General features: G+C 40.4%; 2 protein-coding genes across 2 annotated transcripts in view; one reads left to right on the top strand and one right to left on the bottom strand.

Annotated features, from left to right (window-relative positions):
- LOC135697611 (histone H4 transcription factor-like) overlaps positions 1 to 16,166 on the top strand; it is a 29,892-nt gene extending 13,726 nt beyond the window's left edge. The window contains exons 4-5 of the mRNA XM_065217397.1: positions 15,164 to 15,281; positions 15,360 to 16,166. Of these exons, the coding sequence (XP_065073469.1) occupies positions 15,164 to 15,281; positions 15,360 to 16,079 (838 nt within the window). The 3' untranslated portion in view covers positions 16,080 to 16,166. The remainder of the gene's footprint in view (positions 1 to 15,163; positions 15,282 to 15,359) is intronic.
- Positions 16,167 to 18,566: 2,400 nt separating this feature from the next.
- Positions 18,567 to 19,625, bottom strand: RpL36 (ribosomal protein L36). Its single transcript, XM_065217687.1, has 3 exons — positions 19,560 to 19,625; positions 19,209 to 19,339; positions 18,567 to 18,918 (listed from the first exon to the last, which is right to left on the bottom strand). The coding sequence occupies exons 2-3, from the start codon at positions 19,329 to 19,331 to the stop codon at positions 18,700 to 18,702; spliced, it is 342 nt and encodes a 113-aa protein (XP_065073759.1). The 5' UTR covers positions 19,332 to 19,339; positions 19,560 to 19,625; the 3' UTR covers positions 18,567 to 18,699.
- Between the last annotated feature and the right edge of the window lie 6,415 nt (positions 19,626 to 26,040).

Raw genomic sequence — 26,040 nt, 5'->3', positions numbered from 1 at the left:
CACATCATTCTGCTTAAACTGAAAAGATATAAATCAGCGCTGCTCTCATGCCACTGCTCATTATCAAACCAATCCCACCAAGGTGGTCATACTTTAAAATAGGCCTGATAGGACTAGGAACTGTAAATAATAATTAAAATCTCAAATGTACCAAAGTTGAAAAGACGCATCTGTGTCACTTAACAAATTCATACATGTAAACCACACAATCACAAGAAATAAAGATCATTTAAATGGCAAAAAAATGCCACTGCTCATTACCGCTTCGGACGGCGTGGCACTAGGTCCTACATCAAGCAGGACTAGGTTAGCGGCTAAAGGAGGATCACGGCGTATCCACCACAATGAGGAATGAGACTTGAAAAAACGTGCATGTAAAACCCCCTCCCCCTCCCCCTTAACAATAACCCGAAAAAGACATGGACATTGTATGAACAATTAATTTTTTACATGCAGAGCTAACATTTTCAAAAAAAAAATATTGCTTAATAGGAGACATACACTCGATGAATTACCAACTACTGACAGTAAAACATATCTGGTACCTTTATATATGCAATTATATTAACATCCAAAGTCCATCCTCTTCTACATATTCTGCACAAAAGAAACTTTTTGCTCCGCCCTATTCATAAAAAACGGCGGGAAATCCTACCAGGTTCTGAACCTGAAAAGATATAAAACAACGCTGCTGTCATGCTTTTGCTCGACAGGTCGCCCGTTCCATCATCATTCTCTGCTTGAACGTCAAGCAGTTGAGTTCGGTCTTTGCTCGCTTTGTCGAGTTGTTCGATTAATCTATAGTTTGTTACAAACGTTTGCAGATATACTGCACGTCGCGTCGTCAGTAGTGTCGGTCGCATCGCGTGATGGGAAGACAGCGCTCTCGGAGCCGACTTCGTGAACAAGCGGAGAAGAAGAACAGTGGTGAGGGTAGCTCGGTACCTACCTCAAATAGGTACGCTACTCTGCCCACCGATGTTGGAAATACCAACCCAGTCCCGGTGAAGCGGACGAAAAAGAGGAAGAAGAACCAAGGTCAGTCCGATGGTACGAGCGGACGCGACGATGTTACCGCGACGAACGCCAGCGACATCGGTGATTTCGGCGACGCCGTCGAAACCGAGAATTCTGCCGGCCCGAGTGCGGCGAAAATCAAGCTTCCTCCACTGGTGGTGAAGGTAGTGCCACTCAAGACGCTCATTGGCGATTTCGCATCGCTGGGCATCGCAGCTGAGTACAAGATCAGCAGGATCGGCACTAAGGTGATGCTCCGGACGAAAGCGGAATACGAAATCGCAGTCAAATTCCTGAAGGATTCCAATGCGGAATACTTCACGCACGACATCCCCGGTGAAAAGCCCTTCAAGGTAGTCATCAGGGGTCTACCGGATGTTGATCCCAAGGCGATCGAAGAAGAACTCAAGGACCGGTACAAGCTGGCCCCAATCGCTGTCTTTCGGATGACGAGGCGAGACGAAAACGTGAAGACGTACCCGGATTGTCTTTTCCTGGTGCACTTCCAGAAGGGAACGGTGACGCTGAATGCGCTGCAGGCTATCCGCTCAATCTACTCCATAATCGTACGATGGGAGCCATACCGTGGAGGCCATCGCGATGTGACCCAGTGCCAACGATGTCTGAACTTTGGACACGGCACTCGCAACTGCAACATCAAGCCACGTTGTAGCAACTGCGCTCAAGAACACGCCACTTCCAACTGCCCTGCGGATGGAGCCGTGGCGTTAAAATGCGCCAACTGTGGTGGTGCTCATCAAGGTTCCGACAGACAGTGCTCCAAACGCGAGGACTTCAAACGCATCCGAAAACAGGCGGCAACTAACAACCAACCAGGACGCAAGAAGGACAAAGTCCCGGCATTTCGGACGGAGGATTTCCCGCCCCTTCGTGCTCCACAGCAAAGGCAAGTGAATTCGCGGGTGCATTCCGCTCAAGCAACTTCCGGTGATTCTGCTGGCCAAAGCTCTCCATCCCCCCCTGGATTCTGGAGGCAACCAACAGCGCAAAACAACAACCCCGATCTGTTCTCAGCGGATGAACTGATGGAAATCTTCGTCAACATGTCCGGTGCTCTTCGTAAGTGCCGCAATAAGCCCGAACAGATCCAAGTGCTCGGTAAGTTCATCATCCAGTATGGCGTCTAAACCGCTAAGTATCGTCACCTGCAATGCTTGCTCTGTAAGAGCAAAAGAGATTGAGCTTGCCGACTTCCTCCGCAAGCACAGCATCGACGTGGGCCTTCTAACCGAGACCCATCTAAAGTCCGGTGACAGCTTCTGGTTGCCTGACCACAACATTATCCGGCTTGATCGCACCAGCTCCAGGGGGGGTGGTGTTGCGGTCGTCGTCAAGAAAGGAATAAAATACCACACTCTGTCCCATATCCGCACCACTATCATCGAGGCCCTTGGTGTGGAGGTGGAGTCGTCGACTGGATACGTCCAGTTCATCGCCGTCTACTGCCCTCGACAGTGTGCCGCCAGCAGTGGACTAGCGGCTAAATTCAAGAAGGACCTGTCCACCATCACCCGTACCGGTTCCCGCTTCGTAGTTGGAGGAGATCTGAATGCTCGCCATGAGGCCTGGCGGAACTACCAGCAGAACCAGAACGGTCGTCTCCTGTTCGACCACTCACAGCATGGGCTGTACTCCGTTTGGTTTTCGGATGAGCCAACATTTATCTCACCGGCGGGCAACCCATCGACGCTAGACCTGTTCCTGACAAATATCGGCTTGTCCAAGCCGGTAGCCTTGAACGAACTCAGTTCCGACCACCAACCGGTGGTGTCTGAGCTGGGCTGCAACGTGGCTCCTGCTTCAAGCCTGCGCAAGGACTATCATCGCGTAAACTGGGCCCAGTTTGGACGCGTGGTAGACAGGCACATCATCGACAACCCGCCGCTTGACACCGTGGAGGACATCGACCGAGCGTTGGAGGGACTCCACCAAGCCATAACCGTGGCTGACGAGGCGTGCATCCGACGAGTTCCTGTGAGGGGTAAGTTTATTGCTATTGATTCCCACACCCAACTCTTAATTCGCCTGAGAAATGTTCGTAGACGCCAGTTTCAGAGGACTGGAGATCAAGCGATGAAACGTGAAATGGCCGATCTAAACAAGGAGATTGCTTCCAGAATGGTCTCACTCCGGAACGAAAGTTTCGGGCGGCTTGTCCAGAATCTGGACGACCGCTCCAGACCATTCTGGAAAGTTGCCAAGGTCTTAAAGACGCACCCTAAACCCATTCCGCCACTAAAAGATGAAAATGATGACGATCGGCTCATAATCACCCCTCAGGAGAAAGCAAATGCGATTGGTGAGCATATTGCCAAATCGCACTTGCTTGGCTCCAACATCCAAAGTCCGCTCGAAGTTCAGGTTGAGCAATGCGTACTCAACTTTGATTCCTCCCCTTGTGCCATCCCTCCGGAGGATAGAATCACAGTTGAACAGATTTGCTCAGCGCTGAAATGCACCAAAAACATGAAGGCCCCCGGGTTTGACGGAATATTCAACCTAGTGTTGAAAAATCTCAGCATGAAGGTTCACTCTCTGCTGGCTGCTGTCTTCAACAGATGCTTGGAACTGCACTACTTTCCAAGCATCTGGAAGACAGCGAAAATCATACCTATCCGCAAACCCGGGAAGGACCCAACGCTAGCTTCAAGCTACAGACCAATCAGCCTCCTTTCAGCGCTGAGCAAATTGTTCGAGAAACTCATTCTCAATCGTTTGCTCAAGTTTGTCGAGGAAAATAACATTCTCCTTCCGGAACAGTTTGGGTTCAGAAAGGGGCACTCCACCAATCACCAGCTAGTGCGGGTGATGAATAACATCCGAAGTAACAAAGCTGTATCCAAGTCCACAGCCATGGCATTGTTAGACGTTGAGAAAGCGTTTGATAATGTCTGGCACAATGGGCTTGTATACAAGCTCTGTAACTTCAACTTTCCATTACATCTGGTTAAAATCACCCGTAGCTACCTCCAGCAAAGGTCGTTTAAGGTATCGTTGAATGGTTGTCTTTCAGACACGTTTTCCATCCCTGCAGGAGTCCCGCAAGGCAGTCTGCTGGGCCCCTTGCTCTACAGCATTTACACTTCCGATATTCCTCCCCTTGGAGACGGTTGCGTGTTTTTCCTGTTCGCAGATGATACCGCAATAGCCGTCAAAGGAAGGATGCCTCGCGAAATAACGAACAAACTTCAACGATGCCTTAACGCCTTTGCTGATTATGCCACCACGTGGAAAATCAAAATCAATGCTTCCAAAACACAAACAATCATGTTCCTCCATCGACAATCACCCAAACTAAAACCGGCTCCCTCTTGTACTGTAATCATGGATGGCACAAGGGTTGAGTGGTCCGCCGAAGTAACCTATCTCGGGATGTTGTTTGACGAAAAGCTTCTATTCCGCTCACATGTGGAGAAAACCGTAGTCAAGTGTTCCGCCTTGGTTAGGTGTCTGTATCCGCTGATTTGCCGCAGATCCCGCCTCTCAAGGGTGAACAAACTGGCCGTCTACAAACAAATCATAGCACCTGCGATCCTCTACGCAGCTCCGGTGTGGGAATCATGTGCACAGACTCACAGGAACAAAATTCAGGTAGCTCAGAATAGAGTGCTGAGGATGGTTCTTGATCGTCCTTTCGACACTAGAATAACAAATTTACATGAAGAGGCAGGCATTGCCAAAATAGATTCCAAAATTAACGAAATTAAGACTAAATTTGTACAAAAATGTAATTTATCAGAACATGATTTGATAAGCAATTTGTATATAGTAGGTTAGGTGTACATAGTAGTTGTAGGTTAGTTGTAGTTGTAAATAGTAGTTATAAGTAGTCTCCTTTTTCCAATTCAAATCAAACCAATCCCACCAAGGTGGTCATACTTTAAAATAGGCCTGATAGGACTAGGAACTGTAAATAATAATTAAAATCTCAAATGTACTAAAGTTGAAAAGACGCATCTGTGTCACTTAAAAAATTCATACATGTAAACCACACAATCACAAGAAATAAAGATCATTTAAATGGTAAAAAAAAAAAATGCTTTTGCTCATTGCCGCTTCGGACGGCGTGGCACTTGGTCATGCGGTAAGCAGGACCAAATCAGCGGCTAAAGGTGGATCACGGCGTGACCACAATGAGGAAAAGTAATAATTAAACCCCTCCGCCTTTCACATTAACCCCTCTCCCTCCCCCCTTCACAACAATCTCTCCCCCCCCCCCCCATTCATCAATAACCTTTCCTACCCCACCACCCCTCAACAATAACCCGAAAAAGACATAGACTTTGACGATCTCTTTTTTCCGGGAAATAAATTTGAAACAAATCACAATCATTAGTAAAATCAGAAGTTTTTCCCTTAATTTCTTCCCACACCAAAACTTTCAAACTTGTACATATAAAAACCATGCGTGACCACACATACTATTCATTTGCGTATAAATTTCATGTGTACTTCTGAGTGGATTCTGTTTATGTGTGGTCAAATGAAAATCATGTGGAATTTCAGATGGATATTTGTCAAGAAAAATGTGTAAATTGTTTTGAGTCAACCATAACCGAAACATTGAAATACTTGAAAATTTTAAGATAAAGTATAATCACAAACGAAGTGACAGACGACTAACTGGCGAAGAAATCCATTTAAATAATGTGGTTCACTGTAATAGAATTTTCTTGGAAGCTGTGCCATCATCCACCAGATGGGTTAGTTTTTTTGTTTTGATTTGAACAAAGTTGATTTTGTGTACAATGATTCTTTGACAGTGTGCAAAGAGTGCGTATCATTTTGTCATTTTTTTATGCATTTCAGTTTTGAGTAGAGTGAAAGAGATAGAACCAAAACATTCTAGTACATTTGGTGAAAATGCTAGTTCAATCTAGTAGTAGTGTTGCCATGTGGTACAATCCAGTAGTAGTGGTGTTGCCATGTGGTACACTGAAAAATTGAAATAGCAGGTTAGTCACCAAAGTTTTCGAGCCGCTCCGTCTGTCACTTCGTTTGTGGTATAATAGTCAAAAATGCATGAAAAACATCAATTTTGTGTGGTTCTACGTCATACTGCGGTCAACCCTTTAATTTTTTTAAATCTTTATTTTAGAGATTTTTAGCTTAAGGCTAGCTCTACTCTACTGATGGCTTTCAAATTTATTTACCTTTCCGTACGTACCGTAAGATTTGATAAACAGAAACCAATCGTTGAGTTATTGTCAAAAGTCTAACACTTGACGCCAAACTCGGCCTACGGATTCTAAACTCGGCCTAACGCATTTAAACGTCAATGAATTCACTTCGGCCTATCGGATGAAGATAAAAATTGATTCGGTCAGAGCGCTTATTTTGTTTTTGGGAATAATGGGTGCAAATTTTCGTACCACGCGTTCTCATTGAATTCGTTCGGTAGCTTATTAACTAAAGTATCGTACCAAACGCATAATTGACTAGTTAACTCTGAAATCATGGATTTATTTGAAGTTTTCGCATATACGGACAATTACTGATGATAATTGGCAAAATTTTCAATGAAAAATGCTGTAATTTGCGTTATGAAAAACCCTTATTCTGATGTAAACAAACGGTTTAGTTGACGTTTTCTCTCGAACTCGCCTGGCGCACTCTACATTGGCATTAAAAAGACCTATTCAAAAGGCTCTTTTCATGCACCATCAATGTAGAGTGCGCTAGCCGATTTTGAGAGGAAATGTCATCCAATCCATTTGTTTACATCACCGACTTCGGTAATTCATTTACCGAATTCTCAACAGCTGAACGGTCGGTAATGTTTTCGGTAATCGAGAACATTACCGAAAAATCTGTAAACTCGATCAGCAAAATTAGCTGTCAAATTTACCGAACGATCGGTAACGTTTACCGATGTGCATTGCTTGATTTGTAGTCGACTTTACCGGAGAACTGTAATTTTGAGGACGACATGCAATCGAAAATTACCGAGAGATTTGTAATTGTTTAAAAAGGTAACCGACTCAAATGTAAATTTCTTTAATATTGTTTCAAGGTGGTGGTCACTGCAACCCATGCAAAAATTTAGCTGTTGTCGTGATCAATAAGTTAGTGTTGCAAATTGCACCACCAATGACTAGGGGAAGGACAGCTCCAAGTATCGGCATCAATACCCATGGTGGAAATATTAAATATTTTAATATGAGTGATATTTGCGAATCATATACTTAGTCTGACAGTTGTTTGTTTGTGTTTGACTATGTTTGGTTTTAAGTGTACATTTGACATTCGTTTAATCAAAAATGAATTTCACACGAGAGGCAAGTCATTCCTTGATGATCTTGCTGGCCACCGCTACCGAAATCCGCTCCTTGTTCTAATAAATTCGGCCGCAATTCCGTTCCCAAGAAATAGCCATTAATTTCCATGTCTGCGAATCAATGTACTGTCCTCCGATGGAACGGGAATCGACTGACTTCACCGTCCCTGTAAACGGAGTCCCTGAGTGATGGTTCCGTAGTCGTATTACTCTCGATTCGCCATGAGCCTGTAACCTGGAGAGATTTGCTGCTGGGGGAACGTCCAGTGTCGTTTTTATCATTAAAAGCCGAAGCCGAAAACGATCAGAGCTATCGAAAACGAAAATCTAGGCAAAAATGATGACAAATAGAAGGCTGCAGTAAACATAAACAACAACGGTGAAACGTAATTGAATGTATGCGTTAAAATTACACTGTTATTTTTTTTTTGCTTTGCAGCTTTCCGCTTGACAGTTAATATCATTAATATTTATACTAAAATCTATAATAACTACCATTTTGTGCAATTTTTACACCAAATATTACTTCAGATCAAGTTGTACTTCCCCTAGACCAATGAACAAAACCAAGTTTTTGTCGGAATGATTCGGCGCTACACTGAAAACAAGGAAGCTTTGGAAGAATATTCCAAATGCTGTTTTCAGATCGTCGCCAACGGGAATGGAACTTGGACCGACAGAAAAAAACAAGCAACAACATCGGCCATCTGTAATCGGTATTTATTTAGATAACGAAAATTAATTATTTACGGAAAATATCTACGATTCACTCATTTTGGAGTTGAATAACAGACTTCATAATTCCACCTTTTTATTTTTCACAAGCACGAACGCTCTTAAAGTCGATCGAAAATAACAATATGGTGGATTTGACGTTTACCTAGACCATTACCGAACTCAGTAATGGAACGCTTTGTTTACCGAAACTTCAGTAAAATATTTCACCGAAGTCAGTGATGAGGCTGATTTACAGACCTGCCGGTAAAAATGTTTACCGTTTTCGGTAAATTAAAATGAAATTACCGAAATTCGGTCATTTCATTTACAGTTTTCAGCAATAAAGTGAGAAAATACCGAAACATCTGTAATTTTTAGCATTACCGATCGAAGACGGTAATTTTTTTTACCGAACTCAGGGTCTCTGTTTAAGTGTGTAATGACGATTTTCAATACTCAAAATAATGTACATTTTATTGCACAACTAGCAAATTTCCATCAGAAGTGGTCTTATTTTTCGATTATCTACAGATCTGAACTGATTTACAGCTGAAATAACCACACATTAAAAATCTGGGAGATCATAACCGCTGAGACAATTTTATAATATATAATATTTTTAGAAATAATAATTTTTCTCATCAAAAATATATGAAAGCACCAGCCGGATCACTGCAAACCCGATACTGAAATCAAAATATTCCCCGTGGGTGATTATTTCACTAACTGGCGAAAAAATCAATTAAAATAATGTGGTTCGCTGTAATAGAATTTTCTTAGAAGCTTGTGCCATCATCCACCAGATGGGATAGTATTTTTGTTTTGGTTTTGCACAAAGTTGATTTTGTATACAATGATTCTTTGACAGTGTGCGAAGAGTGCGTATCATTTTGTCATTTTTTTTATGCATTTCAGTTTAGAGTAAAGTGAAAGAGATAGAACCAAAACATTCTAGTACATTTGGTGAAAATGCTAGTTCAATCCAATAGTAGTGTTGCCATGTGGTACAATCATAGAGGTAACTCTAAGACCACTGGGTCCCGAAGAAAATCATTATTATTTTTGGCTCACTCAGTACCAGAACAACGGTCCCAAGCAGTCCTAAGCTATTTCACTCATCCCTGCACTGCCTATAATCGCATATCAGTCCCATATGGATAGGAAATCAAGGAAAGATGGGACTGATATGCGATTATGGGTAGTGCATGTTCTGCATGAATCCACACACCCCTGATGTTATCTGTCAAACTTTCATAGCGAATCAAAACAAACATAGTGTAGTAATAGAATTTCAACTAGAATAGGGTACGTTAATCGTTTGCTTGGGACCAATAGGCTACTAAAGTGGTGAGCCAATTTAAAATCGTTAGTTTCGTATTGATTGTTGGTACAATCCAGTAGTAGAGGTGTTGCCATGTGGTACACTGAAAAATTACAATAGCAGGTTAGTCACCAAAGTTTTCGAGCCGCTCCGTCTCCCTAATAAAAATTGTATGGTTAATTTGCTTAACGACGTGTTCTGGGTATCATCCAAACCATTTATGGAATAGTTCAATGATTTGGGTTATCGTTCGTTTATGGTTATTTTTTATTAGGGCTGTCACTTCGTTTGTGCTCATCACTCTTTGGGGGTTCCCCTATTAACCGCCAGAGGCTGAAACATTCGCTTAGTTTCTATTGGCAAATCAAAGTTGGCACTTGTGAAGAATAGAAGAACTATGAGAGTGATGATGGCACGAGCGCCACCGAAAAAACCGACATGACACTTAATTCTGACTTATGACCGAAAATCATAAACGGCCGATTTAAATGTGCAGTGTTCCGAACTGTCAAAACCATAGGATTTTTTGATCTAGCTAAAAATAATTTGTAAAGAATAGATCAGACACGATCCAATTCATAACTTTTGAATGCAGGTTCATGGCATAGCTAAATATTTCCCGCGAACATGCAGCCAGCTGTCAGTAGTGTGCTTTGATCAGAAATTTTATTGTTTTTGCTATGGTCATTCATGTCGGTTTGTCGGTGCGAGCGCTATCGCTCTTTTCATGCACCATTAATGTAGAATGCGCTAGCCGATTTTGCGAGGAAATGTCATCCAATCCATTTGTTTACATCATAATGACGATTTTCAAAACTTAAAATAATGTTCATTTTATTGCACAACTTGCAAATTTCCATCGGGAGTGCTTATTTTTTCGATTATCTACACATCTGAACTGATTTACAGCTGAAATAACCACACATTAAAAATCCGTAAGATCATGACCGCTGGGACAATTTTATAAATCTTAATTTTTCTCATCAAAAATGTATGGAAGCACCAGCCGGATCACTGCAAACCCGATACAGAAAACAAAATGTTCCACGTGGATGATGATTTCAAGCAAATGCCGTGGATAAATTATTCAGAAAAGGTGAAAATATTTTCCATTTTCTATGCTTCACGGTGAAAATTTCCACCGTCATCACTCTTTTGAGGGTTCCCCTATTCACCGCCAGAGGTTGAAACAATCGCTTAGTTTATTTTGGATTCGCCTATTGGATCGTCGGTTTCTTAAGGCCGGCGCACAATGCATACGTTTTCGGGTTTTTTTTTACAGATAATGCATGGGCTAACTGTCAAAAAACCTGAAAACGTATCTATTGTGCGCCGGCCTTTACGAATGACAACACACGCACTCAAACCACAAACGAAGTGACAGACGGAGTGGCTCGAAAACTTTGGTGACTATCCTGCTATTTCAATTTTTCAGTGTACCACATGGCAACACCACTACTACTGGATTGTACCACATGGCAACACTACTACTGGATTGTACTAGCAATTTCACCAAATGTATTAAAATGTTTTGGTTCTATCTCTTTCACTCTACTCAAAACTGAAATGCATAAAAAAAATGACAAAATGATACACTCTTTGCACACTGTCAAAGAATCATTGTACACAAAATCAACTTTGTTCAAATCAAAACAAAAAAAAACTAACCCATCTGGTGGATGATGGCACAAGCTTCCAAGAAAATTCTATTACAGTGAACCACATTATTTTAATGGATTTCTTCGCCAGTTAGTCGTCTGTCACTTCGTTTGTGCTCAAACAAACAATCAATTTGAAACTTACGATTTTTGGCTCACTACTTGACCAGCCTATTGGTCCCAAGCAAATCGATTAACGTACCCCATTCTAGTATAAATTCCAATACTACACTGAAAAAAGTTTTCATATAGTTTCCATTGGGAACGCATATGATATTTTTCCAATAACAAAATTAATGATTTTTACCTGAAATTCACATAACATCATATGATCACATGAATTCTATGTGATAAATCACATGAACTTCATTGGACACATAAGGTTCATGTGATTTCGTGGTGTGATCCCCAATTATGAGATCACATGAAAATTATGTGAAATTCTAATGGATATTTTCCATCGGAAATGTGATTTATTTTTTGAGTGTACACTATGTTTGTTTTGATTCGCTATGAAAGTTTGACAGATAAAATGAGGGGTTCGTGGATTTTCCAATGTTTCGAGGGGTGCATCGATTAGCTTGGAACCGAAGATAGTACCAGAGCTGAGGCAAAAAGTTGAACTCGTTTCTTCGGGATCTTCTGGTCTTAGAGTTACCTCTATGGTACCACCCAAGTAACATTGCAAGTTTTATCAAACTAACTAAATCATCTGTCAGATTAATGTTTGTTCTATGAGCTGGTGTAGTCAGATTTCGTGGGTGTGTGGTCATTCAAGAGAAATCGATGTTCAAAGTCATTGTTTACGTTTCGAGTTATACCCTTCTGACATGTTTCCCCTGATTTACTTAGTAAAGCCGAAAAGAGGAATTTCGAATTTTCAAAGAACTAAAAACAAAGCCAGTATTCTATGAACTATGACAATCGAATGAAGACAAAATTACTAATGACCCATACAGTTGAGGATTGACCCAGTCCCATCTATGTGGATAAAACGTTGGCAACACTACGAGTCAATTGAAAGTTTCAAACCCTATTCTACTTAGGATCAAAGGTTTACCAAAGATTCACAAACCAGGAAACGAAATGCGGAAGATTATCTCGGCTGAAGGATCCCCCACTCATAAGCTTGCCATATAGTTCCATTTCCTATCATCCTCTGTTCGTAGCGAATGTGAGAAGTTGACCTTGCACACGATCCTCGGTTCATGCGGTCTCCACTAACATCCTCCGATGATGAATCCCACATAATTGTAAGCGAATCTTTCATCCACCCGAGCATCCACAGTACAATGGGAAAAAACGAGCCCTAATTCCCATAGTTGAGATAGTTGAGTTGAGCCGCTGAATTTCAAACGAGAACAAGCTTTCCTAATCAGAAATTTGCCAGTAAATCGGTTGCTGCAGGTTTCATCCTGTGCTGCCGAGCCCGGGAAGTGGCCCATTTTGTCGCTTTTAACCCTAAATATGTGTATTTTTGAGTTGATATTCATAAATTCCGAACAGGTACAAATTCCTCCTCTACAACGGTCAGCGAGTTAACAATGTTCAGCGAGTTAATGGAGCTACCTATGCTGCTATTGCAGCGGGTAGAAATCAAAATAATAAACAACGTAATTTTAACGGAAATTTTGACAATTTTGACTTAGGAAGCATTACCACCGACAAACCGACATGAATGACCATAGCTAAAACAATAAAATTTCTGACCAAAGCACACTACTGACATCTGGCTCCGTGTTCGCGGGAAATATTCAGCTAAGCCATGAACCCGCATGCAAAAGTTATGAATTGTTTCGTGTCTGATCTATTCTGTACAAATTATTTTTATCTAGATAAAAAAATCCTATGATTTTGACAGATCGGATCACTGCACATTTAAATCGGCCGTTCACGATTTGCGGGCATAAGTCAGAATTAAGTGTCATGTCGGTTTGTCGGTGGCATTACTGCTCCTAAAATGGAATTTTTACAGAAATCAATAATTGACATGATTTCTTATATGCTTAAATCTAACTCCATGTTTGATGCTATTCAAACTGGGGTAAAATTTGCAAATAATATTGTCATGACTTTAAAATTCAGTAATGGATTTTAAAGCATTAGATATTTTAAATTGGATAAGATAATGAAGACGAGCTATTTAACTATTTGAGAGTTCATAACGTGCATATTGCCGTTATAACTGAAACGTTCCTTAAACCTGACCATAAGGTTAAGAAGGACGCAAATTATTTGATTTATAGAAATGATCGTCTTGATGAACCCTGTGGTGGCGTTGCCATCATTATTCATAGACGAATCAAACATAAAATTCTTTCTTCATTTGAAACCAAAGTTTTTGAAACTTTGGGAGTTTCTGTTGAAACAAAATTTGGACAACTTACGTTTATAGCTGCCTATTTGCCATTCCAATGCGTAGGCCAGCAAAAGAATTTTCTCAAGGGTGACCTTCAGAAACTTACCCGTCATAGGTCTAAATTCTTTATTATTGGTGATTTTAATGCAAAACACCGCTCATGGAATAATGCTCAAAGCAACTCCAATGGTAATATTCTGTTTGATGATTGTTCTGCAGGTTATTTCACTATTCAATATCCAAATAGCCCAACATGCTTTTCTTCAGCACGAAATCCCTCAACTATTGATTAGGTCTTAACTGATTCATGTCAACTTTGAAGCCAATTGGTTACCCATGCTGACTTCGGTTCTGATCACCTTCCAGTTACTTTTGAAATATCCCAAGAAATAATTTATAATCCCAACAGCTCTACTTTCAATTACCATAGAGCTGATTGGGAGCAATATCGAACATTTATGGAATATAACTTCGATCCAAACATTCCTTTGCAAACCAAAGATGAAATTAATTATATTAATATTAACTTCTATAGTTGAAGCAAGAGCTGCCTCAGTACCAAAATACGAGGTTAAATTCGATTCAATTATAATAGACGACGATCTTCAGCTCTTGATCCGTCTTAAAAATGTCCGTAGGAGACAATATCAAAGAACACGCGATCCTGCCATGAAAGTTATCTGGCGGGATTTGCAAAAACAAATTAAAAAGCGATTCTCTGCCCTGAGGAACAAAACTTTTGAAAATAATGTTTCTAAATTAGACCCGAGTTCCAAACCCTTTTGGAAACTCACAAAAAATTTGAAAAAACCTCAAAAGCCAATTCCAGCGGTTAAAGAAGGTGGTAAAATTTTGATCACAAATTTGGAAAAAGCTCAGAAAGTTGCTAAGCAATTCGAGAGTTCCCATAATTTCAGTTTGGGTTTTACTAGTCCTATTGAGAATCAGGTTGCTCGGGATTTTCTGAATATTTTCTCTCGGGAAAATATTTTTGATGATTCCTGGGGGACTGGTTTGGACGAAGTAAGGTCTATAAATAAAAAGTTTCATAATATGAAAGCTCCAGGTGATGATAGAATTTTCTATATCCTCATCAAAAAAATCCCAGAGAGTACCTTGTCTTTCTTGGTAAAATTATTTAACAGATGTTTCCATTTGGCATACTTTCCTGATAAATGGAAAAATGCAAAAGTTGTTCCAATTTTGAAGCCGGATAAAAATCCAGCTGAAGCTTCTAGCTACCGCCCAATAAGTTTGCTTTCTTCAATAAGTAAACTTTTTGAAAAGATAATTTTAAATAGAATGATACTTCACATCAATACGAACTCAATTTTTGCAGATGAGCAGTTTGGATTTCGCCATGGGCATTCAACTACTCATCAACTCTTAAGAGTTACCAATTTAATTCGTTCAAACAAATCTGAAGGCCACTCAACTGGAGTTGCTCTTCTAGACATAGAAAAAGCATTCGACAGTGTTTGGCATGAAGGTTTGATTGCTAAATTGAAAAAAGTTTAATTTTCCACTTTATATTATGAAATTAGTTCAAAATTATTTAACTGGCAAAATTCCAAATCTAATCGACTACCTGTTAGAGCTGGAGTTCCTCAGGGTAGTTATCTTGGGCCTATATTGTATAACATATTCACTTTGGACCTCCCTGATTTGCCTCAGGTATAGTTGTTGCACTACTAGGAGAAAAGCACTTCAAAGGATTCAGAACAAAGCTTAAGGCACCCATATCCGCGATCACAGTGTTTTTAGATTATTCTCCATTGTGTTTGCCATTTCAGAACCGTAACTAAAGCCGACCTGGAAGAGCACGTACTAACCCATGACAAAAGGCGTATGTTCCGGTGTGAGGAGTTTGGCTGCGAAGCCACCTACAAATGTCAAAGGTCACTGAAGAAGGTACCGATTTCACTTTCTATAAATAACCGTATCTTCGGTTGTTGCACGGAATCAAATGCTTCTTCTCCCCCAATTTAGCACGTCGATTCTATCCACTATGGCGCTGGTCCGGGAATCTACGCATGTCATCTCTGCGCCAGCGAGTACAAGGCCGGTGCCAGCTTGTCCAAGCATCTAGTTCGGGCCCACCAGTTCGAGCGACCGCCCGGTTACAACCGGTTCACCTATCGTGCCAATCGCCACGGTATTCTGCAACTGTCCTCGATCACACAGAACAACGACGATGAACCATCACCCGACCCGTCTCCACTACCTAAACCCCGACGGCAACGGTCAGCACCGATCAAAAAAGAAGCCGAAAAAACCGACGACAAAACCGACGACGATACCAGCGAACCGGGCACGTTCACCAGCTTTTCCATAGAGAAGCTGGAACCCATTGCGAAAAATACCTTCTCAATCGAACTGAAGGCGGGTGTAGAACTCCCCACGCCGGTTTATCGGAAGCAAACATCCACGGTGATGAAAACTCGAACGGAATCGACGACGTCAATGGATGGTGAAACGTCCGATGCCCTGCCGCTGCAAATGAAGATCGAAATCGAGGAACCACCGGCCACGTCGTCGGTCGTCTCGAGGAATATCGACGATTTTACCGTGATGAAGCGATACCTCAAGACGGAGAAACCGGTGGTCATTTCCTACGAAGAGATGGACTCCAGCGGAAGTGTGATACGGAGCGAAACCGTTCAGACAACGGAGTTGAACCGGGAGAAGCTGCTGCAGGGGAATATGTAACGACATTTAAGCAACGTTTTAAATTTAAAAGTCCGTGGAAATCTGAATGTTAATATTAATTTGATTAAAGTACTGATACAAATTCAACAAGCTGAATTACATACAGAGAAATTAAAAGTATTCTTTAGACCTGTGGACGAGCATTGAATTCCTGAAACAGATATCACATCTCAGAAATATTATGACCTCTCCCATTTTTCATGGTTTCAACCACATAGTTGATGACCTTGAAAATCCTGAATAAACCTGAAGAAGCTGGATTCATCACGAAATTGTATAAATGATGTTCCGGAAACCGTACACACTTAGGAATGATTACCGACTTTTAACTTTAACATTGCCTTAAATGAGCGGAAATTGATACTCTGAAGATTTTAATACTAATGCCTGATTTTTACCGTACAGTTCAGACTGACCTACGGTTTAGTATTGACTTGCCTGTCGCTGATAGGTTGATTTACAAACTGGCTCCAGTGTATTATCAGGCCATTAGAGTCACATCAGGTCTGCTCCCATTCCAGGTTGGCAGCCTGCGTGGAGAGTGGAAGTCTGCCTTTTGAAAAATAAATAGTTCAGAGGACAATTATGACACTCCTTTCAACGTATGTGAAATGTTGCGTTCGGATTGGGAAGTCGGTGGTCCTAGCGTTCGTCAAGGCTCAATCATATGTTTCACAGATGGCTCAAAAATTGGAACACAAACAGGTGCAGGAATCTTTGGCCCTGGGACAAATATTTCAGTAGCGATGGGACATTGTCCAACAGTGTTTCAAGCGGAAATCGTGGCCATACTTGAATGTGTAAGTGTTTGGCTAAAGGAGAAAATATAGATGTGCTAATATCTGTATTTGCCGACGGGGGCGACTCAAGCTACGATGCAGGAAAGATTGTGTTTTGTTTCGGCTAGCTGCGCTCGGCTATCGACAAAAGCAGGCCACTCTCGATGTGTGCTACGCGATCGTCTGTTTTCTCGGCAGCAACCATTGTGTCGTCCTCCTCATTGTTCTTCATCAGCAGTTCTTTCGGTCGATGCGTCGTCGACATTGGAAAGCAACCGTTTCGTGATGAGTGTCGAGTGTGTGAGTGATGACCACGTTTTGCGTCCATTGCTGCAATGGACGCGCTCTGACCCTCGTTGGCGTACAATGAAACTACTTGAAGCGGCTCCAGTTCTGATGGAGGAGGCTTTTTGGATAGCGGAAGATAAAGTGTTTATTGTGTTGTACCTTTGGACTATAGTTTTAAGATGTATTGTATAGTGACCAAGAATCCTTGGCTCTGTAAATGTACATCAAAGATTGTCTGGGAATGTATTCTCTCGTAGCGACAGCTGTGTAAACAGAACTCAGTAAACTTATATTGGGTTCCTGGACACTGTGGCATTGAAGGGAATGAAAGGGCAGACGATCTCGCAAAATTAGGTTCCAATTCACCGTTCATTGGCCCAGAACCATACTGTAGAATATCAAACTGTACGGTAAAAATGGAACTCAAACACTGGGAAGAACAAAGGGTGATGGCCAATTGGATGGCCGTCACGAAGTGCAACCAGTCGAAAAGATTTATAACTCCAAATGTAACACATACCAAAAAGCTCTTGAAGCTCAATAAACGGGCTCTTAGTATATACACTGACCTAGTAACCACTGTCCGAGTAGATATCATTTGAAGAACATTGGTCGGGTTCAGATCGATATCTGCCGTTTCTGTAGAATAGAACGTGAAACCTCGGAACATCTGCTCTGCAGTTGCGGTGCATTATACAGGCGTAGATCTAAATTTCTTTGTAGTGTTATCCTACAACCTAGTGGAATTTGGTCTGCTAATCCTGGAAAGGTACTTGGTTTCATAAACCACATCATACCTGACTGGGAAAGGACGTGTCCAGGCAATTAGCTGTCCACTCATTAAATGGTGGTTAGCTTGCATGAAACGAACAGTAAACAGGGGTACCACAAAACCGGAGTGATTTGAGATTTTGGGCGTAATTACAATTGTAAACAAACATGTCAATCGACGATTTCTCGCAAATAAAACCTCAATCTCGAAAACTAATAACACCATCAAGTAGATGATTGATTTCTCTGTCATTTGGTATAGTTTGTGTACGAAATTGAGCGTTTATTAGTGAGAAATCAGTGATTGACATGTTTGTTTACAAAAGCAATTACCGCCCAAATCTCAAATCACCCCGGAAAAGTTCAAATAATGGACGCAGTGGTTCAACTCCCCCCAACAAAAAAAAAAATAACTGTTTCTTGTTGTTTGTCATATTAGATGCTAGATAAAAGCTTCTTTTATCGATCTGTGTTCCGAAAATACCTAAGAATATATTTACATGGCCGCGGTAATACAAAGAGAAAGTCGACGAAGAATCTGTAAATGTTACTTAGGATCACCGGAACCAGTAACACTACCGCTAGCTTCCCTGAGGACGGAATCATTTCGGATCAATGACGGCGTACACCCGACAACAAAAGAGTCGTGTAGATTTCAGTAAGCGATTTTTGTGTTATATTTACGGGTACTTTTCTTCACAGGTTTTTTTTTTGGATGTAACTAATCCCTTAATTACAAACGGAGCAGAACAAAACAGTTCCTTACACACACAAGAACTGGCTTACTTGTGAGCGGCCTTACGCATATGGGCCAGGATGTTGGAAAGTTCCTCACGCTTCCTCTTGGCACGAATGTGCGTACCAAGGCGACGCTTCAGGAACTTCAGGGCGCGCTTATCCTTGGACACCTTCAGCAATTCCATGCCTCGCTTCTCGTACGGTGCATGGCCGACAACCTCACGGACCAGATCGCGCACGAACTTGGTGTGTTTGGTTTGGATCTGTTGGGGCAAAAGGGAAGGAACCGAATAAATATCATCGAAATAGAATCTGACTACAGTTACAGATTACAGTTCAAGGAATCGGTCAGAACCAAAGATTAACCATAGTGTACGATTTTACGAGTCGAACCACCAAGGCAACCAACAGAATGTTGGCCACCTGGCAGCCAACGGGAAAATGCGTACCATCTGTGAATGGATTAAGGAATGTTTCATCATGGTAGAGGGACGCCGTTTGGTGACGTCAAATTTAATAATTAAATAAATAAAAAAAAACAAGCAATACTTACACCCTTGGTGCGAGACGGGCGGATTCCCTTGACTTTACGATCGCCACGGTACTGCAGCTGCTTCAGCTTGGTGGTCTTGTGGCCTTTGTTCAGACCGACACAGATTTCATATCGGGGAGCCATGTTTCCTCCTGTTAAATTGACAAAACGGAAAAAAGTTCGATGAGGCACTGACGGACAAAAACATTGCAAATTTTCATCGGAATTTCACGTTTTTTCTCCTTCCAATCGATCGCTTCCGAATGTGGTTCACTTAAGGAAACAGTTGATTTGAAATTGATGGAATAAATTCCATTTTCTAGCAAAGAATTCAACGATTTAAAAGCGAGACCGCACGGAATCACGTCTTACCTCGGTGTAAATGACAGCCGGAAAAGAATGGCGAAGAGAGCAACCGTGCGGTACTAGGTGTAGCGTAAACGGAAATTCGTTTGACGTCTGTCAGCGGTGTTCGAGATAAGTGAAGCGGCGCGGTGAGCCATAGGAAAACGCGTTGCTTGACGTATATATTTGAATCTAAATTTGGATATTTGAATGGACGGTTTGCACAACGGAATGAATTTTTGTCGGAAATGGTTCAATCGGCGGTTTAATTTTTGCAGCACAAGAAAATAGGTAACTGAATTTTTTTTACTGGAGGGACATCCTGCATAATCACGAACCACCATGGCAATGGTAATCATTAATTTACAGGGAACCTATTCGCGATATATTCCACATAAAGATGATCGATGTTGGAAAACCATCCATGAACCTTGCTGACTACAACAACGATTACCATTAAAGTTCTCAAACCATAAGTAAAAAGGTTCTAATATAGTTTTCTTTCCGAAAATGCATGTAGAAAACAAGAATTTTGAATTGACCATTTTGTTTGGCGTGACTTTCTACCAGCGATTTCACAAAACTGGACCAACTAATTACTATTTTTTCTATGAAAAGCACAAATTATGGCTATTTTTCTCTTGGTTCTAAAAGAAAAAATCTCAAAATAATTTTTTATTTCAAAGTTTGAGTGGTAGTAAATGTCATTTTAACAGCTCGAATGAGGTGGTAAATTGTAATGGTTAACAACACATTATTTGAAAGGTTCACTTCCAAAAAACCATAATAGGGGAAATGGATGTAATGTCGGCCTAAATGCCCCTAATTTGGGCCCTCGTTTGGGCCCATACACTCGCCCATACATAAATTCAGCAATCGAGTAAATTATAAATAGCGACCAACAATATCCATTAGAATCATCCCAATGACGCGTTCATCTAGATAAAATTGATAAATAGCAGATTATTAACGGGCCGATTAGTATAAATTCCAGTACTAAACTATGTTTGTTTTGATTCGCTATGAAAGTTTGACAGATAAAATGAGGGGTTCGTGGATTTTATTATGTTTCGAGGGGTGAATCGATTAGCTTGGGACCGAAGATAGTACCAGAGCTGAGCCAAAAAGTTGAGCTCGTTTCTTCGGGACCTTCTGCTCTTATGGCGGTAAGCTCCAACTCGGATTAACTTTTAATACCGTCCCTGTTTGTATGATCTGAAAAATGTAAAACACATTTGGTGAATTTTAACTTACATTTGACACTTTGAAAACAAATTATAGTGTTCGAAAATCCCTCTGTTGTTGATCTTCCAATTTTCGAGAAGGTGTTTGTCAACATTTATTCCTGGTCTGTCAGATACATATAATCATAGAGGTAACTCTAATGGTGGTGAGCTCCAACCAGTATTATCCTCGGATTAAATCCCGATCAAGAATGTCCGGCTGGTTTGATGTCGACATCAGAGTTAATCAACATAACCACCCGAATAGAAATTTACATTAGCCCAACGTTTGATTTTGATGTCTACATCAGCATCGAAATCAAATGTATGCCTGATGTCAAACATTAGAAAACATTATGATTCAGTTGTATTTAAGCAACGTAACATGGTGTATACATCAGAAATTTTGATTCTAATGTAACGTTAGGTTCTGTTGTAATTGGATGTATTCTGATGTTTTATGCGTGCAACAAATTACATCGTGATGAAGTTTGATTCTAATGTAACGTTTGGTTCTGATGTAACGTTTGAGGCTAATGTATTTTAATGTACTTGGATGTCACACTGAAGTCTGAATACATTAAGGGTACAGCAATACACATTAAAATTTAATGTATTGAAGATGTCTGCTGATGTTTCCTACATTACAATTTCTATTCGGGCATAGAGGTAACTCTAAAGGCCCACGCACATTAGATCCGGATCAGACGCGTTGCGGCAAAGTGACAGCTAAATCTTTTGTCTAACTGTCAAATTTACGTCAACGCAACGCAAACGGATCTAATGTGGGTGGCCCTTAAGACTAGAAGGTCCCGAAATAATGTGCTCAACTTTTTGGCTCAGCTCTGGTCTAGGCTCTGGTACTATCTTCGGTCCCAAGCTAATCGATGCACCCCTCGAAACATAGAAAAATCCACAAACCCCTCATTTTATCTGTCAAAATTTCATAGCGAATCAAAACAAACATAGTGTAGTACTGGAATTTATACTAGAATGGGGTACGTTAATCTATTTGCTTGGGACCAATAGGCTAGTCCTGAGTGATGCGGAGAAACACGAAATGCTTGTCAAAAAGAATCCAACTGGTGCTGTCAAAAAGAATCCAACGATCTAGAGCTGCTAAAAGTGATACTTTTCTCATACAATCCCCGTCGGCAGAGAAAGCATTGTGGTCAATGTTGAAAATATTGTCATTTCGGCATTTTTTTTACTAATATTCTTCAACAAAAAACTTGCTCAAATACTCGGATATAAACAATGTAACGAACGAACGAACCTGCACGAACTGCTGAAGGAAGAATGTAAACAAACTTTTTAAGAGTCATGTGGGTAGGTGCACTCCCAACACCATGTACACGTTATTTATGGAGCAAAGGGTGAACTTTCGACAGCATGTATATGCAAATTGTGAGCAGTGCATTAGCAAAACAATTTGTGATATCGGAAAATTTTCAAGTTGTTTCCTGCTGACTTGCAAAACAAAAACGGCTGTGTTCACAGTACCCAGGGCTAGTCAAGTAGTGAACCAATTTAAAATCGTTAGTTTCGTATTCATTGTTGGTAATACCAACCGGTGAACACTCGTGTTTATTTCAGTTACCATGGAGACGTAATTTGTGATTAGCCCCGGTCCCTTTCAAATTGTATCATTATTTATGAACGGCCTTATATTTGAAATGACGTTTCACATTCATCTAGTGATGTCCGATTTTCATTCGAATAATCGTTTAATCGATTAACGAACCGAAAAGTAAACTATTTATAATCGGTTAGATCATGCCGATATAGGCATTAACATCTCCACAGGATCATCACCGATCGTTTCAAACATGTGCTGCACTCTCATTGGTGGAAAAATGGCAGCCCAGCGAACAAAAAATAATCGATTAGTTGTTAATCGAGTAATTAAAAAATGGGACATCTCTGATTTTGGTGTGATTGTTTTGATAAAAATGAGCGCAAAATTTCATCTCTTCCGAGGGGGCAGCAAAACCGCAAAATTACCTTGAATACGGGGGGTTCTCATTTGATGAAAGGGACCGTGAAAGAAGACACTAAAATAGAAAGTTTTTCTTCCGACAGTTTCATCTTAGTATTCACAACAATCAATACGAAACTAACGATTTTAAATTGGCTCACCACTTTAGTAGCCTATTGGTCCCAAGCAAACGATTAACGTACCCTATTCTAGTTGAAATTCTATTACTACACTATGTTTGTTTTGATTCGCTATGAAAGTTTGACAGATAACATCAGGGGTGTGTGGATTCATGCAGAACATGCAGGGGTGAGTGAAATAGCTTGGGACTGCTTGGGACCGTTGTTCTGGTACTGAGTGAGCCAAAAATAATAATGATTTTCTTCGGGACCCAGTGCCCGCATAGAAAAATACCATTTCTAGAACAGTTCAAACTTCACTGACACCTTACTAGCTATGTTAACTTTACACAAAATAGTTTTGTTATGGTTTATGGAATGTAATAAACATTAAAGAAACACTACTTTCAACTGTTACAGTTTCTGGTATGTTCCAGCTAAATTTTGCTACGGTTGATCAACTATACTGAACTGTTGCAAAACATTACGAATAAAAGTTGTAAACAACTTGTACAACGCTTACGTGTTTCGATTATGGTTGCTTTATGTTTTTACAATTGGTACAAACAGAAGAAAACGCTTTTGATTGAAACTGTGCTCGTAAGTTCATTGTGTTGTTTTGTTCGTTATTTTATTTTTAAAACCCTCGGTAAATCATCTTTGGTAATATTAGCTTAAAGTATAAAATATTTCTTAAAAGTGCATGCAATTTCTACACAAATATTCAGGGCTAGCAGCCGTTTACATGTGAAGGAGATTTCGATGCTGGCGGCTCACATCATCCAAAAAGGAAATCCAAGCAGGTTCGTTTTGCCGGGGCCTTTTTATTTTCCAGAAATGGAATGGAGTTTGTTTTGCAGGGCAAATTCATTTATTTATTTATTTAATATTAAGATCAATAAACATGTTACCAAGGGCAAGGGAGGTATCCACAAAAAGAAATCTTGTAAATCACAATAAAATTAAAGAACAGCTCATGATGGCTGTATTCCGGATAAGCTACGACAGTATTTATTATAACGTCAATAAGTATGGTAATTTATACCATTTCATAGTATATCAGGAAGTTAACAACAATGGTTGGTTCTAAACCATACTACCAACAATCAATACGAAACTAACGATTTTAAATTGGCTCACCACTTTAGTAGCCTATTGGTCCCAAGCAAACGATTAACGTACCCTATTCTAGTTGAAATTCTATTACTACACTATGTTTGTTTTGATTCGCTATGAAAGTTTGACAGATAACATCAGGGGTGTGTGGATTCATGCAGAACATGCAGGGGTGAGTGAAATAGCTTGGGACTGCTTGGGACCGTTGTTCTGGTACTGAGTGAGCCAAAAATAATAATGATTTTCTTCGGGACCCAGTGGTCTTAGAGTTACCTCTATGGTACTACCTTATTCGAAAGTTAATGGAAATAGTTTCACATATCCAACTAGAACCTTTTCTGATGTGGTAAGGCTATAGTTGTTCTGCTAAAAATGTATGGGAACAAGCGAGATTCCGTATGGTGAACGTTCTTAACCACCCATTGTTCGTATGGTTGGGTCTTCGAAAACCTTAATCCATATGGTCAAAACTTTATCTAGGTATGGTTTGATTAAAGTTGACTGAACCTTTCTCATTATGGTTTTCAGAGGAAGATAAACCATTTTCAATGTGGTAATCGTATGGTTGTGATTTATGCGGGTGGTCTTAGAGTTATCTCTATGCTACTACTCTTAGAGTTAACTCTATGGTACCAGAGCTGAGCCAAAAAGTTGAGCTCGTTTCTTCGGGACCTTCTGGTCTTAGAGTTACCTCTATGGCTCTACCGCTACCGGGGAACTTACAACAAGCTGCCGTCTGATTTATCCGAAAATTTTTAATCTCGTCAGCTGATGCTGCGGACACCTACTATTGGGATCATTTCGTCCACCCGGTTTCCGAAAGCGTCGGTGCAGTGGCCTTAGAATCCTCCACATATTTCCCTTCTACTGACTGATTCACTCGTAAAGGAAGTCAAGCTGCATCAAGTGTGGCTGAATCAGCAGCTTGTTAGCCGTGTACACTTCCCGATTCACAACCAACCTTCCGTTGAAATGAGCTCGTTTTTTTTCTGCAGAAATATAACAAAAACTGTTTTATTTACTCACGGTGACACGCAGAAAAAACTATGGTCGAAACAAAAATATTTGAGGTAAATTTAATCGTAAACTCAGTTTGTTCTGGCCACAAACATAAATTAGGTTGATTTCAAACGTATTCCATGTTTGAAGTCATGTGAAATCAATGTTTAAAACAAAAATAATATTACGTTTATTTCAAAAATATTCGTGTTGAAAATAAACGTATATATTTTTGATTGGTTTGACAGCTATGCGAACAATAATAAATATGTTTATTTTAAACATGCTTCTTATGTTTAAAATAATTATTCATATTTTGAAATTATTTTAGTAGTTGAGTGCAGGATAAAGCAAAATAAAACGGTTTGCAAAGAAATGAAAAAAAAAAAGATCTTTGGGCATGGCATCTTAATTCCTGCTCTTTTTCGGGTGGGATTAAGGGTAAGCTGTGGGTATTAGGGTCCTGGTCCGGGATGCGATGATCCGTCAGGGTGGGTGTCCGGGGGTGATAATTGGGTGAGAATTCTAAGTAGTAACCAACGGATCCTTTAAAATTTAATATGCGTTTTTTACTTTAAGGTTTCGGAACATCCATGAACCAGATGATGATTCCGACCCATAGCGGAAACCAGACGAAACACGCGACACAGAGAAGGAGAAGCAAAGACTACCAAGACGAATCATATTTAGCATTGCCCCGATACGATTTGTTTTTTTTTTAGGAAAGTATTTATACTTAGTGTTTATCAATTTTCTAAGCCACATGTATAAACAACCATGTTTTAACATAACTATTAAGAATTTCTGATGAAATGAATGAGCATATAGTTCCATAATAAAATAAAAGGTTCCTTTTGTTTTGGCGATATTTTGCGTTTTGCTAAAGAGCGTTGAAAATTTCGAATTCGAGGATGTTTTGTCAATTTCTTGATAAACACGTTTGACTTGAAGCTATGACACCTCGAAATGCTGTCTGAATGTAGATTGTGCGAAAGTTTTTCAAATATATGGCTCAGCTTCAATCAGCATAAATAATTTCGGTTATCGACGCACGATCAATATCTGACTGAAAA

The sequence above is a fragment of the Ochlerotatus camptorhynchus genome, unplaced genomic scaffold (genome assembly GCF_037179485.1).
Source record: "Ochlerotatus camptorhynchus isolate MF236.1 unplaced genomic scaffold, CSIRO-AGI_Acam_v1.1 ptg000007l, whole genome shotgun sequence".
NCBI lineage: Eukaryota > Metazoa > Arthropoda > Insecta > Diptera > Culicidae > Ochlerotatus > Ochlerotatus camptorhynchus.
Note: the sequence above shows the minus strand (reverse complement) of the source record. Positions and strands in the feature narration are given on the sequence as shown.

What these genes read in the sequence shown, in the direction of transcription:
- RpL36 (XM_065217687.1), bottom strand. Translation starts at nt 19,331, where the DNA reads ATGGCTCCCCGATATGAAATCTGTGTCGGTCTGAACAAAGGCCACAAG. An exon ending in GCCCGTCTCGCACCAAGGGT is followed by an intron (nt 18,919 to 19,208) that starts GTAAGTATTGCT and finishes TTGCCCCAACAG; the next exon opens with ATCCAAACCAAACACACCAA.